This window comes from Capricornis sumatraensis, chromosome 5, assembly GCF_032405125.1.
Source record: "Capricornis sumatraensis isolate serow.1 chromosome 5, serow.2, whole genome shotgun sequence".
NCBI classification, from domain to species: Eukaryota; Metazoa; Chordata; class Mammalia; order Artiodactyla; family Bovidae; genus Capricornis; species Capricornis sumatraensis.
Window position 1 is genome coordinate 64833124 of NC_091073.1, and position 14777 is coordinate 64847900.

A 14777-nucleotide genomic window follows, 5' to 3' on the forward strand; every position below is an offset into this window, starting at 1 on the left:
TTATTTGACAAATGACAAGGGTTCATTAGACATGTGTGTGAAGGAAATATGTTGGAGTAAAATGTTACAGAATTACTCTCAACTGGTATCAAGGTATTCATGTTTTTGTGTCGCCTTCCCTTTCCTGTTGGTTTTCTTCAATTTATCTTTAACTCTATATCTCATCTCCCTTTTTTTTGCAGTTAAAATATCATATGTATGACTTAATATCCACTTTGTAAAGTTGGTCTCTATGAAATAAAGCTTTTTTTTTTTTTTTTTAAAGCAAGATTAAACTTAGTAACCTGAGTGACCTAGTTCTCAACCATGGGTGATTTTTTTCCCCCAGGGGACACTGGGCAAATGTCTAGAGACATTCTGATGGTCACAGCTGAGGCAGAGCTCCTGGCTCTAGTGGATGGAGTCAGAGATATCACTGGACATCCACAGTCTCTCAGGATGGATGTAGTCCAAAATGTCAATGGATCAGTGATCAATAAACCACTAAAGAAATGTTACTTTAGTGGTTTCATCAGAGCAGAAATTATAATGGCTAAATTTATTACACTAAATTTTATGGATTAAAAACAAAGTAATTTTTTTTAAAGGGCTTTTGCTTTTACATTTTCCCTGATGGTAACAATATAGTAGTTGTATTAGTCACTCAGTTGTGTCTGACTCTTTGCAACCCCATGGACTGTAGCCTGCCAGGCTCCTCTGTCCATGGGATTTCTATCTCAGGTTGAGTCATAGTTATTGCAAATACTTTTTCAGATTGCAATTTTTTAAATATTTAATTAATTATTTGGCTCTGCCAGGTGTTAGTTGCAGCATGTGGTGTTTTTCAGTTGTGGCATGGGAACTTTCAGTTGCAGCATGTGAGACCTAATTCCCTGACCAGGGATGGAACCTGGGCTCCCTGAATTGAGACTTTCCTACTGGTACAGTGGCTAGGACTCCATGCTCTCGGATTGTACTTTGTGTTTAAATTTTTATCTTGTGTTGTGGAATGCAGAAAATTTTAAGCATCTTTCAAAACAACTATCAGCCCCTTCCCTATGTTCTCTGTTTTTGGTGTTGTACATTTGGTAGGATTGCCATGACAAGGTACTGCAGACTGAGTGGCTTACCCAGCACAGGTTTGTTGTCTCACAGTCTGGGGGCCGGAAGTCTGAGATCAAGGTGTTAGCAGGCTTGGCTAAGTGAGCCCTCTCTTCTTGGCTTGTGCTCAAATGATCAAGCCACGAGATAAGATGGCTCTCTTCTCACTGTGTCCTCAAATTGTCATCCCTTTGTACATGGGTCCAAATTCTTCTCCTTATAAGGATACTGATCAGATGAAATAGGGCTGCCCTAATGACCTTGTTTTAATTTAATTATCTCCGTAATGGCCCAGTCTCCAACTACAGTCACAATCTTAGATACTAGGAGTTGCGACTTCAACCTGCGAATCTAGTTCAGTTCCGTTCAGTCGCTCAGTCGTGTCCGACTCTTTGTGACCCCATGAACCACAGCACGCCAGGCCTCCCTGTCCATCACCAACTCCTTGAGTCCACCCAAACCCACGTCCATTGAGTAGATGATGTCATCCAACCATCTCATCCTCTGTCGTCTCCTTCTCCGCCTGCCCTCAATCTTTCCCAGCATCAGGGTCTTTTCCAGTGAGTCAACTCTTCACATCAGGTGGCCAAAGTATTGGCGTTTCAGCCTCAACATCAGTCCTTCCAATGAACACCCAGGACGGATCTCCTTTAGGATGGACTGGTTGGACTTCCTTGGTTCTCCAACACCACAGTTCAAAAGCATCAATTCTTCAGCATTCAGCTTTCTTTATAGTCCAACTCTCACACCCATACATGACCACTGGAAAAACCATAGCCTTAACTCGATGGACCTTTGTTGGCAAAGTAATGTCTCTGCTTTTTAATATGCTGTCTCGGTTGGTCATAACTTTCCTTCCAAGGAGTAAGCATCTTTTAATTTCATTGCTGCAATCGCCATCTGCAGTGACTTTGGAGCCCAGAAAAATAAAGTCAGCCACTATTTCCACTGTTTCCCCATCTATCTGCCATGAAGTGATGGGACTGGATGCCATGATCTTCGTTTTCTGAATGTTGAGCTTTAAGCCAACATTTTCACTCTCCTCTTTCACTTTCATCAGGGGGAGAAAATAAATGCAATAGCCCACAGTAGGTATCATGACTGAGAGGAGAGGTATCATCCTCTGGAGAGTATGTAAATATTTGGAGAAAGTAGTTCAAATTGCTGAGATTTTGTAACTTCATTCATTTATTGCAGATAGTGCCAACTGTCACTTAGGGCTGGGGTAAAGAATGAGTGAGAAAGTATATATTTCAAATGCCCAATCCAGTGCTTGGTCTCAGCTCATCCCTGCCCCTTTCTGCCAACTGTCCCATAGCCTCCGTGATGACAGTTCAAGCCTCTGTGAAAGCATTTTTCTCTGCAAGTTTGCAACCTATTGTAAGCCAAAGGTATCTAATAGCACATTTCCCCCACTTGGCAAGTAAATGGGCCAAGTTATTAGTGAAATACCATATGAGGTTTTCATGCACTGCATATCCAAACAATGGGATATTGGGCTTTGCATTTGATTCAGTTCTCTCTTTTCTTCACTTTCTTCTGAATGCTTATGTCTTGCACAGGGTTTTCCCCCATTTATGAAGTCATAAAGCTTCCTCCTTGGGCCCTCTGCTCTTCCCGCAATGTCCAACAGTTTTCTAATGGAGATGGAGAATCTGAAATGGCCCACCGTGTGTCACTCCATCTGGACCCTACAGTGTGGGAAACACAGGTCTACTCCCCCTGCTCCCATGGTCCCTGGAGATCACAGCTCGTCTACATGACTGCATAACAAACCTTAGTAAACAACCCTTTCTAAGTGTACATTTCCAAGTTACCTTTCTACAACATACATTTCCACCTGCATCCATGAAGTCCTGAACCCCTCTTCCTTTGTCTAGCCTTTTCTCCTCGCTTAATCACCCCTTGCTAAGATGGTTATGAGCTCCAAATTTTAACTGTCTCTTTGAGTTACTCATCTCTGAGTTCTTCGGCATGTGCAGTCATTGTAAGAATAAATAAATAAACTTTCATTTTCTTCTTTTAATTTTTTTGTTAGTTTAATTTGCAGTCCCCGGCTGAAGAACCTAAGAGGATTGAGAAAGGGGATTTTTGTCCCCTTCTCTACAGTGAAAGGCTACTCTCAGAGCCACTTTCAGAGGTCCTTTCCCTTTTTACATAACTTGGATACCACAGGAAAATGTTGTCTATCTCTTTTTCTATCTGGGACCACTGAACATTTAAAATCTGGAACCAGTTCTCCCTCCCCACTATTCCCATACTCATTATAAACCTATTATCTGTCACAAGTAGATAATGATGGTGAGTGGAGCAGGGGACAGCTTGCCTATGGAGGAAAGGAAGAGACAGAGGAGTTGAAGCAAATTGTTTCTCCAGCTGTTTGCTATTTCTTTCCCATCGATCTGCCTTTTGACTTCTGGTCCATCTGTTAGGCTCTTTCAGTACAGCTGTGGGGACACATGGTTCACAGGACAATCATGTTAACTTTCCCACTACACAACTCCTATAGAACATCCTTATAGGCTTGATTTTCTATTCTCTTAATAGGGTTTGCTGGTGTAACAGGAAGGCTAGAAATAAGATAAAAGAGTTCAAAGCCATTCAGAGACCCAAAGCTAAAACTCTTATGGAAAATTCAGGGGAAATAATGGGTCAGATATTTGGGAACTTCATGAACTTAAAGATCTAATCAAACTGCCTGGAAAAACGTGCAGAGACATGACACATCTTTAGGAGACTTTGTGGAATGAGTTTCCAACACAGACATGTAGCACTTTGGGCTGAGAACAATGCACAGTGATAGGTTTCTAGATAGGAATCAGGAGCGATTTCTCTCCATTGTATCAGAGACATGACCCAAAGATAAGGAGGAGACATTCAGCGGAATAATAAAGACAATTTCAGTTTGCTCAGGGTTACATCTGACATGAGGATTTTGGTAACTCACTTCCAAGTATGAAGTGACCCCTTTTTTATTTATTTAATTTACTTAGCTGTAAACAAGTCCTTTGACATGCATATTAAGGTTGCAGAATCTGCAGTTCAGTTCAGTCGCTCAGTCATGTCCAACTCTTTGCGACCCCATGAATTGCAGCACGCCAGGCCTCCCTGTCCATCACCATCTCCTGGACTTCACTCAGACTCATGTCCATTGAGTCGGTGATGCCATCCAGCCATCTCATCCTTTGTCGTCCCCTTCTCTTCCTGCCCCCAATCCCTCCCAGCATCAAAGTCTTTTCCAATGAGTCAACTCTTCACATGAGGTGGCCAAAGTACTGGAGTTTCAGCTTTAGCATCAGTCCTTCCAAAGAAATCCCAGGGTTCATCTCCTTCAGAATAGACTGGTTGGATCTCCTTGCAGTCCAAGGGACTCTCAAGAGTCTTCTCCAACACCACAGTTCAAAAGCATCAATTCTTCAGTGCTCAGCCTTCATCACAGTCCAACTCTCATGTCCATACATGACCACTGGAAAAACCATAGCCTTGACTAGACGGACCTTAGTCGGCAAAGTAATGTCTCTGCTTTTGAATATGCTATCTAGGTTGGTCATAACTTTTCTTCCAAGGAGTAAGCGTCTTTTAATTTCATGGCTGCAGTCACCATCTGCAGTGATTTTGGAGCCCCCAAAAATAAAGTCTGACACTGTTTCCACTGTTTCTCCATCTATTTCCCATGAATTGATGGGGCTGGATGCTATGATCTTCGTTTTCTGAATATTGAGCTTTAAGCCAACTTTTTCACTCTCCTCTTTCACTTTCATCATGAGGCTTTTTAGTTCCTCTTCACTTTCTGCCATAAGGGTGGTGTCTTCTGCATATCTGAGGTTATTGATATTTCTCCTGGCAATCTTGATTCTAGCTTGTGGTTTTTCTAGTCCAGCGTTTCTCATGATGTACTCTGCATTTAATTTAAATAAGCAGGGTGACAATATACAGCCTTGACATACTCCTTTTCCTATTTGGAACCAGTCTGTTGTTCCATGTCCAATTCTAACTGTTGCTTCCTGACCTGCATACAGATTTCTTAAGAGGCAGGTTAGGTGGTCTGGTATTCCCATCTCTTTCAGAATTTTCCACAGTTTCTTGTGATCCACACAGTCAAAGGCTTTGGCATAGTCAATAAAGCAGAACTAGATGTTTTTCCGGAACTCTTTTGCTTTTTCGATGATCCAGCAGATGTTGGCAATTTGATCTCTGGTTCCTGTGCCTTTTCTAAAACCAGCTTGAACATCAGGAAGTTCACAGTTCACGTATTGCTGAAGCCTGGCTTGGAGCATTTTGAGCATTACTTTACTAGCATGTGAGATGAGTGCAATTGTGTGGTAGTTTGAGCATTCTTTGGCATTGCCTTTCTTTGGGATTGGAATGAAAAGTGACCTTTTCCAGTCCTGTGGCCACTGCTGAGTTTTTCCAAATTTACTGGTATATTGAGTGCAGCACTTTCACAGCATCATCTTTCAGGATTTGAAATAGCTCTGCTGGAACTCCATCACCTCCACTAGCTTTGTTCATAGTGATGATTTCTAAGGCCCACTTGACTTCACATTCCAGGATGTCTGGCTCTAGATGAGTGATCACACCATCGTGACTATCCGGGTCGTGAAGATCTTTTTTGTACAGTTCTTCTGTGTATTCTTGCCACCTCTTCTTAATATCTTCTTCTTCTGTTAGGTCCATACCATTTCTGTCCTTATCAAGCCCATCTTTGCATGAAGGGTTCCCTTAGTATCTCTCATTTTCTTGAAGAGATCTCTAGTCTTTCTCATTCTGTTCTTTCCTTCTATCTCTTTGCATTGATCGCTGAAGAAGGCTTTCTTATCTCTTCTTGCTATTCTTTGGAACTCTGCATTCAGATGCTTATATCTTTCCTTTTCTCCTTTGCTTTTCGCTTCTCTTCTTTTCACAGCTATTTGTAAGCGCCCCCCCACCCACCCCAACAGCCATTTTGCTTTTTTGCATTTCTTTTGTATGGGGATGGTCTTGATCCCTGTGTCTGTACAGTGTCACGAACCTCATTCCATAGTTCATCAGGCACTTTATCTATCAGATCTAGGCCCTTAAATCTATTTCTCACTTCCACTGTATAATCATAAGGGATTTTATTTAGGTCATACCTGAATGGTCTAGCGGTTTTCCCTACTTTCTTCTATTTAAGTCCGAATTTGGCAATAAGGAGTTCATGATCTGAGCCACAGTCAGCTCCTGGTCTTGTTTTTGTTGACTGTATAGAGCTTCTCCATCTTTGGCTGCAAAGAATATAATCAGTCTGATTTTGGTGTTGACATGTCCATGTCCATGTGTAGAGTCTTCTCTTGTGTTGTTGGAAGAGGGTGTTTGCTATGACCAGTGCATTTTCTTGCCAAAACTCCATTAGTCTTTGCCCTGCTTCATTTCGCATTCCAAGGCCAAATTTGCCTGTTACTCCAGGTGTTTCTTGCCTTCCTACTTTTGCATTCCAGTCCCCTATAATGAAAAGGACATCTCTTTTGGGTGTTAGTTCTAAAAGGTCTTGTAGGTCTTCATAGAACCGTTCAACTTCAGCTTCTTCAGCGTTACTGGTTGGGGCATAGACTTGGATTACCGTGATATTGAATGGTTTGCTTGGAGACGAACAGAGATCATTCTGTCGTTTTTGGGATTGCATCCAAGTACTGAATTTCGGACTCTTTTGTTGACCACGATGGCTACTCTGTTTCTTCTGAGGGATTCCTGCCCACAGTAGTAGACGTAATGGTCATCTGAGTTAAATTCACCCATTCCAGTCCCTTTTGGTTCGCTGATTCCCAGAATGTCAACGTTCACTCTTGCCATCTCCTGTTTGACCACTTCCCATTTGCCTTGATTCATGGACCTGACATTCCAGGTTCTTATGCAATATTGCTCTTTACAGCATCGGACCTTGCTTCTCTCACCAGTCACATCCACAGCTGGGTATTGTTTTTCCTTTGGCTCCATCCCTTCATTCTTTCTGGAGTTATTTCTCCACTGATCTCCAGTAGCATATTGGGCACCTAATGACCTGGGGAGTTCCTCTTTCAGTATCCTATCATTTTGCCTTTTCATACTGTTCATGGCGTTTTCAAAGCAAAAATACTGAAGTGGTTTGCCATTCCCTTCTCCAGTGGACCACATTCTGTCAGACCTCTCCACCATGACCTGCCTGTCTTGGGTTGCCCTGCGGGCATGGCTTAGTTTCATTGAGTTAGATAAGGCTGTGGTCCTAGTGTGATTAGATTGACTAGTTTTCTGTGAGTATGTTTTCAGTGTGTCTGCCCTCTGATGCTCTCTTGCAACACCTACCATCTTACTCGGGTTTCTCTTACCTTGGGCGTGGAGTATCTCTTCACGGCTTCTCCAGCAAAGTGCAGCTGCTGCTCCTTACTTTGGATAAGGGGTGTCTCCTCACCGCCACCCTTCCTGACCTTCAACGTGGGATGGGCTCCTCTAGGCCCTCCTGCGCCTGCGCCGCCACCACTCCTTAGATGTGGGGTGGCTCCTCTTGGCCGCTGTCCCTGACCTCGGACGCGGGGTAGCTCCTCTCGGCTATTCCTGTGCCGTCTCAGCCTGGTACTCTTGGCCGCTACCCCTGACCTTGGATGTGGGGTAACTCCTCTTGACCATCGCCCTTCGGGCATGAGGTCCTCCCGGCTTCTGCCCCTGACCTCGGACGTGCGGTAGCTCTTCGCCGCCGCCTGCGCTTAGTGCGCCGGTCGCAGCCGCCTGCGTATTGGAATAAAGTAAATTAATCAGCAACCAAGCCAGAACCTTGTGGAATTCTCCACTTATTCCCTAGGTAGGGAGGACCACAAGGCAGAGTGGTTAAAAAAGATCTCGCCTACACTGCCCTTTAGTGGTTCTGGAATTTCAGTTTGTATAAGAATTATTATATCAAGGAGTTTATTACATAAATTCATGCAGCTTATATTTACTGGGCAGTTTTGACTAGACTTAGATTTACTGCCAGTAGCTCTGATGAGATGTCCATTGCAGAAAGGATGCATTCAACCAACACCATGCATGAGATGCCTGTGGGCCCTGGTATGTAACTGTGATCAGGATGTGTACCCTGCCTTACAGTGCCCCAAGCTGTGGTTGGGGGAATTTGACCAGAAGACTCAAAAGCTGTAAGCACTGTGTCTGAAAATGCAAAGATGCCAGGAGACTGCATTTGTTGACTGAAATTTACAAATACTTTTGCATCTCGGTGATGCCTGACGAAGCACTGGGTCTGAATGTTCATGTTTCTTGGTGAGCCTGTCTTGTGTCGCTTCAGCCATGGCCTGCCCTGATCATTGGTATCTGCCCAGAGAACTCTGCATGTGTTAGTCACTCATCTTTGTGACTCCATGGACTGTAGTCCATCAGGCTCCTCTGTCCATGGGATTTCCCAGGCAAGAATTTGTTGTCCTTCAGGTGCTCAGTCATGTCAGACTTTTTGCGACCTCATGGACTGCAGCACACCAGGCTTCCCTGTGCTTCACCATCTCCCAGGGTTTGTTAAAACTCATGTCCATTGAGTCCGTGATGCCATCCAACCATTTCATCCTCTGTTGTCCCCCTTCTCCTCCTGCTTTCAATCTTTTCCAGAATCAGGGTCTTTTCTAATGAGTTGGCTGTTTGCATCAGGAATACTAGGTAGATATTCTCTTCCCAGGGAATCTTTCTGACCCAGGGATTGAACCCAGGTCTTCTGAATTGCAGGCAGATTCTTCCCCATCTGAGCCACCAGGGAAGTCCTGAGAACTTGGCAGCTCACACTTGAACTAGAGGATGATTTTCCCCTCAGAGGACATTTGGCAATGTCTGGAGACATTTCTGACATTTATGTAACAGCTAAAGAAGGTTATTGATCTCTAGTGGGTAGAGGCCAAGGATGCTGCTAAACATCTTACAAGGGTGAGAAAACTTGAGCTAGAAACGTTCTCTTCTGAATTTCAACAGTAGAAACATGACTATATATAGAAGCTAATGGTTTCTTCATGGAAATATAAATTCAAGAGGATAAAATGTGGACTTCTGAGGATAATGAGGTGGATGGGATTATACATTCTGTAGTTGCACACCTGACTCTACCCATGGGAACCTGGCTGTACCCCATCTCTGCTGCTTGTTAATGTGGGGAAAACTGATGAGGACTAATTGGGCTGCTTAGGTGAGCTCCCAAGGGGTGCTCCCAGCCTCTTTGCTCTCAATGGCTGCTTTGTACACCGCTCTTATGTTGTTCTCCACGGAGGCCCAAGAAGAACTGTGTTATTTTATTCTCACCTGTTCAACAGGTTTTGTCTGAACAGTCTTTGAGAAATAAATATCTTTTAAAGGGGAAAAAAAGCACACTTGGCCTTTGATTCCTGGAAGGCCAGATGACCTCTTTCAAAGTAACTCTAGACTATTTTGTGTAGAGTTGGGAGGAAATTGCTCAAAATGCATTTTTATTTCTACTGTCTATTATCTATTCTCTTCAACACCACGATTATGTGTTCTTTGGTTTGAATAGTGTTACCTGATATTTGCACTGAGTCTATTCTCACATTAGAACTTGTTTTTTTAACTCTTATTCTAGGATATGTAATTCAATATGGATCCTGAATTGAAGCGATGTGGTACAGATAAAATACACTATCCTTGGAATTCTCAAGTGAATTAAAAGAGTGTACAGATTATGAAGAAATCTGTCCCAGTGCAGACTGCCTGCTTGTATTTGCACTTATGAGACCCATAATTATGTAGTGGTCTCTGTTGTTGAATATTCAATTGTTTTCAAGTTTTGGGAATTATAACCAAAATGGCAATTGACGTTGTTATGGTTGAGTTAATAGTTATTTCTTAAGGAAACATCCTAGAAAAGTAAAATTACTCAAAGGGAATATCAAATTTTAAGGCCTTGAGTACAATTTGCCAAAGATACCTCTAGAAAGTTGTACTAATTTATACTCAGAATAGATAGATATGCATGGACATGAACTTTCTTTTTTAGAAATTATGACCAAGAGTTGGTGTAGGAATGTCTAGGAGGGTCAAGAGTATAGTGAGCGAACCTTACACTGTGACCCCAAACTGTTGGAACTCGTTCTCTTATTACACTTGCTCCTACTTACTTGACTTTGGCCCCTCACCTGTTGCAGGAACATGTGAGGCATGCTCCTCCCTCAGGGCCTTTGCACTTGCTAGTTGAGAAATAAAATATTGCCTGCCATATTGGTAAGGAAAGGATCTAGCCACCACGTAACAGTTGGCCCAAATGTGAGTCCTGAGGGAACTCAGGAAGGAAACAAAGAATGTCTGCCATCTAGCAGTCATCAGAGTGAAGCCACTCCCCTCCTCTATGAGAAAGCACTTCTGGCCCCAGAAAGCTGAGGTGCGCATCAAAGAATGATTTCGGTGAACCCAGACTCTTGCATCTTACCATATACAGAGAAGCACTAAATTCCTTAACTGGAGATATCTAGTATTCTTCTATTAACAGTAATCTATTGTTTTGACTTCCTGGTATGGTTGCAAAAACTCCTATATATTCTGGCTCACCACTTCCTCTTGGGAGGAGTTTACTCAGGGTGATTTGAGATGCTGCCTCCTGGGCTCAAAGTCCTAAGAACATCCACTGAATAAAACATAACTCTCAACTTTTAGGTTGTGCATTTTTATTTCAGTCAACACGCTCTCTTGGCCTGTGACATGATTTCCCCAAGTGTTCGGATGACTCACCTCCTCACTTCTCATAGGCCTTTGCTCACATTCTGCCTCTCACCGAAGCTTCCCCTGGCTTCCCTATTTAAGACTGCATCCTGCCCCTCCCACACAGATATACTCACAGACTTCAGATCCTCCTTCCCTGACTTGTTTCTCTCCATGTCCCTGATGCCACCTAAGGTGCAGATTTGCTGCTGTATCCCCAGCACTGAGGAAGCAGCTGGCACAGAATTGGGCTCAACAATTATTTGTTGAATGAGCCACTGAACCACTGCTTTGGAGGTATGCTCCTGCTGGTTAGCACTGATTATCTTCACACCAGGCTGGCTTCATCTTCCTTGGCCAGAGGGGCAGCCGTTTTGTTTTGGTTCATTTCCCTTACTTGTCAGCTCTGGTGAAGTTAGTTATTTATATCACTGCTTGTGTTGTTATTATTAACTGACATGAGGCTGCCACTATTAGCTCTGTTATCTCTATTATCTTAGGCATGTCCAACTGCCACAGACAGGGGTTAGTAACTGACAAGCCCCACTCTGGTTTGATAAAGAATCAGTTGCATATGTTTGACTGGAAGCTTTATACAGAGATCAATTTCTGAATAAAAGACCAAGAACCCAGTAGAAAAAGGGCAAAGTATCACTTCAGTTCACAGTAAAGTAGACATGGGACTTTACATCTTTACGTTCAACTTCCCTCACAATAAGAGAAATAGACATTGGAAGTACATTGAAATATATTTTTTCAATGCATGGAGATGTGCAAAAGTTCATCTGTTGGTGAGTCTGTGTAAATAGGCAGATTGATCCATTGCTAAAGGGAGGGTAGATTGGTACAACTCTCACTAGGGAGGGATATTTGGAGATGGTATCAGAATCTAAGACTGACCCAACAGTTTTACTTCTGTGAGTCTGCTGTAAAGATATACTTACAAGTGAGCACAATGATGTATGCATAAGATTATTCACCAGAGGCTTGTTTATAACAGCCAGAGGTGAGGGATCACCCAGTGGCTTATGGGAGGGGACTCGCTCTTCAGATACGACAGCTTCTATACAAAGAATGACTGTGCGGCTATAGAAGGAACCAGGACACAATGTTTATACTGATATAGAAGGTTTTAGAAGACACAGGAGATGAATAAAACAGGGTCTAGAATGCTGCCTTTTATATAAATAAAATGGGAAATATGTGTTTACCATTTGACTTACATGAAGAAATTCTGAAGGGACACATAAGAATCTATTAACAGTGGCTAGCTGGATGAATGGGGATGGAAGTTATATCTGTTCGGAAGGAGGGAGATTCACCCTGTCTTTACACACACACACACACACACACACACACACTCTCTCTCTCTCTCTCTCGTTTTGAATTGCGTGAATGTTTTACCTGTTCCAAAATATCATGTTTAAAAAAAAGTTCTTAAAGAATGAGGGAGTCTGGGAGAGAGAGGCAGCAGAGGCTTAATCTTACTTCTTTTGTGTAAGCAACACTGTTCATTCCAGTGAGAATTCAAGGTCTGTTCTGAATGCTGTATTAACCAGAACAGTTAATTTTCTTGGCATCTTGTGAACTGGCCTTGGGGAGGGAGTGTGTGTGTACATGTGTGTGAACCATGGGGCGTGGCTCCTTCCTCATGATATCCTGGTTGCTATAGTGCAGAGCTCTATTTGTGACACCCCGAAAACACTTTAAAGAAATGCTGCTTCCTGGCCATGACTTCCTGGGCAATCTGTCCTTCCGGAGACTGTTGAGCACGAGGAGTTTGCATGTGCTTCTGGGCAGAGTGAGCCAGGCGCATTCAGACCCCGGGCACCGTTCAGAGCAGAACTGGGCGGTAAGGGTTCCACCTTGCTTCACACTGGGGACTTGGGAGCCTATCCCTCACCAGCGCCTCATCTCCTGGTGGCTCTGACCCCAGGGCATTGGTATCTTCCCCTCCTCTGCCTTCCCTCCTGGGGAGCCGCCACTGAGTGGTGCAGTTGGCGCCCTGAGTCTTCTGCACCCAGAGCCGTTTCTTGTACCTAAACCACCAGTGAAAACAGGAAGTGATAAAGCAAAATTCACCCTGTATTTGTACTGAGCGACTTCTCTTTCTCTTTTTGTCATTCCTCATTAGGTATAGACACGTGCAGCCGTCTACACCGTAGGATTCCACTTCCACTGGCTTAGGACGTTCTAGGAAATTTGCAATGCCGCCGCCCGCGGACATCGTCAAGGTGGCCATAGAATGGCCAGGTGCCTACCCCAAGCTCATGGAGATCGACCAGGTTAGTAGGACTGCCAGTCATTTGGCGGTTATTTTAGTTTCCTTTCTATTCTGAATTTCTCCCAGACTTAGCTCTTTTTTCTCCTGTTCTGTCTCTGGCTGTGTTGAAAAATCGGTGTGATAATAGTTACAGTATAGTTTGATTTCTGTACCACATGTAGTGGTGATGGATGGGGTTTTTATACTTGTCCAACATCTACTCAGGGAGAGTCAATACAGGGTTTGTGTCCGAAGCTGTGAAGGAGGCGGGCGGGACGAGGGGACTGGACTTGGGCAGCTGATGCAGTGGCGCTGTCCCAGCACCGCCTTGCAGAGACTCATGACTGTGAGTAGATTGTTTTATTATAGACAACACAAAACTTAATTTTGGGGATCACTCTTCTCTGGCTTTTGCAGAAGCAGCCAACAAGTACAATGTGACTTTGTCCTATTACTATTTTGATTATGAAATTAGCATAGAGGGGTGGGTCTTGGGTCCTAGCCAGTTGTCATTTCATTATTAGAGTTAAATGCACTGTGGGTCTAATGTATTGTCTGGTATATGAAAAACGCTCAGTAAATTTTTACTGCATGAGAAAGTATCACAAAGATTTTTAGCATGGTTTTACCTATGGAAGCATCCTTTAGCTTGGGCACTGAGTCTTATGATGTAATTGATTGCAGGCAATCTCAGGGAGGTTACTTTTGTCATTCTAGAGTAAATGACTTAAAAACAAAAAAGTTCAAGACCTAGTATATGCCTAAGGGTTTCATAAAGCATGTAGTATGGGGTTCTGGATGGCTTTCTACATTTTCAAAATTAGGGTACCATGGCAACTCTACTTTTTATGTACTCAATACTATTTTATAATTATGCTCTGTACTATTTTTCTGGTCAGATTTTATTATCTGGTTGAAGACTTCTAGAGGATTTGAAAGATATTGTGTGGATCCAAATGATTCATTAAATTATAAAGGTCAAGTGAGAATTAGTTGAGTTTGAGCATGAATGTAAGGAAGAGTAAATTTTGTTGTAAAAAAGGTGTCATCAGACCAACATGTCATAGTCATTGTAACTGCTCTTTGAGGCAGATTTTGTTGACTTTAGAAGCAATCCATGAAAGTAGAGAAGTGCGCTCAGTAATTTTATATACATTTGTGTCAGGCAACAGTTGTTTACACTTTTTCACGTGCTGTTTGAGAGAGGATACACATTGAATATTACTGCAAGATATGGCTGGGGCTACTTGGTGAAGACTTAATGTTGTTAGGATTATGTTTGTCTACAACCCAAGAGAACAATTGTTTCAAAGAGATAGAAGTTGGCTTCTCAAGTCCACAGGACTTCTCAAGTCCACTGTACTTCCCTGGTGGCTCAGATGGTAAAGCATCTGCCTACAATGTGGGAGACCTGGGTTTGATCCCTCGGTTGGGAAGATCCCCTGGAGAAGGAAATGGCAATCCACTCCAGTAGTCTTGCTTGGAAAATCCCACGGATGGAGGAGCCTGATAGGCTACAGTCCACAGGGTCCCAAAGAGTTGGACACAACTGAGTGACTTCACTTTCTTTCTTTCTTTCAAGTCCACAGGGCCGTCCTGGGCTGGCATGATGCTCCAGTGTCATGGACCCAGGCCCATTCTGTCTTGTTGCTTTGCCTTGTCTGCAGGTGGGGCTGAGGATCAGTTGCTTGAGCATCACCCAGGAGCTCAGTAGATATACAGATTCTCAGATCCTACCCAGACCTCCTGACCCAGATGTGAA

General features: G+C 43.2%; 1 protein-coding gene across 2 annotated transcripts in view; it reads left to right on the forward strand.

The window, feature by feature from the left end:
* The window catches only part of ELMO1 (engulfment and cell motility 1), a 568923-nt gene that overhangs the window by 99611 nt on the left and 454535 nt on the right, over positions 1-14777 (forward strand). For both annotated transcript variants that reach the window (XM_068972512.1, XM_068972513.1), the window contains exon 2: positions 12887-13037. In XM_068972512.1, coding sequence (XP_068828613.1) covers positions 12960-13037 — 78 coding nt within the window. In that variant the 5' untranslated portion in view covers positions 12887-12959. The remainder of the gene's footprint in view (positions 1-12886; positions 13038-14777) is intronic.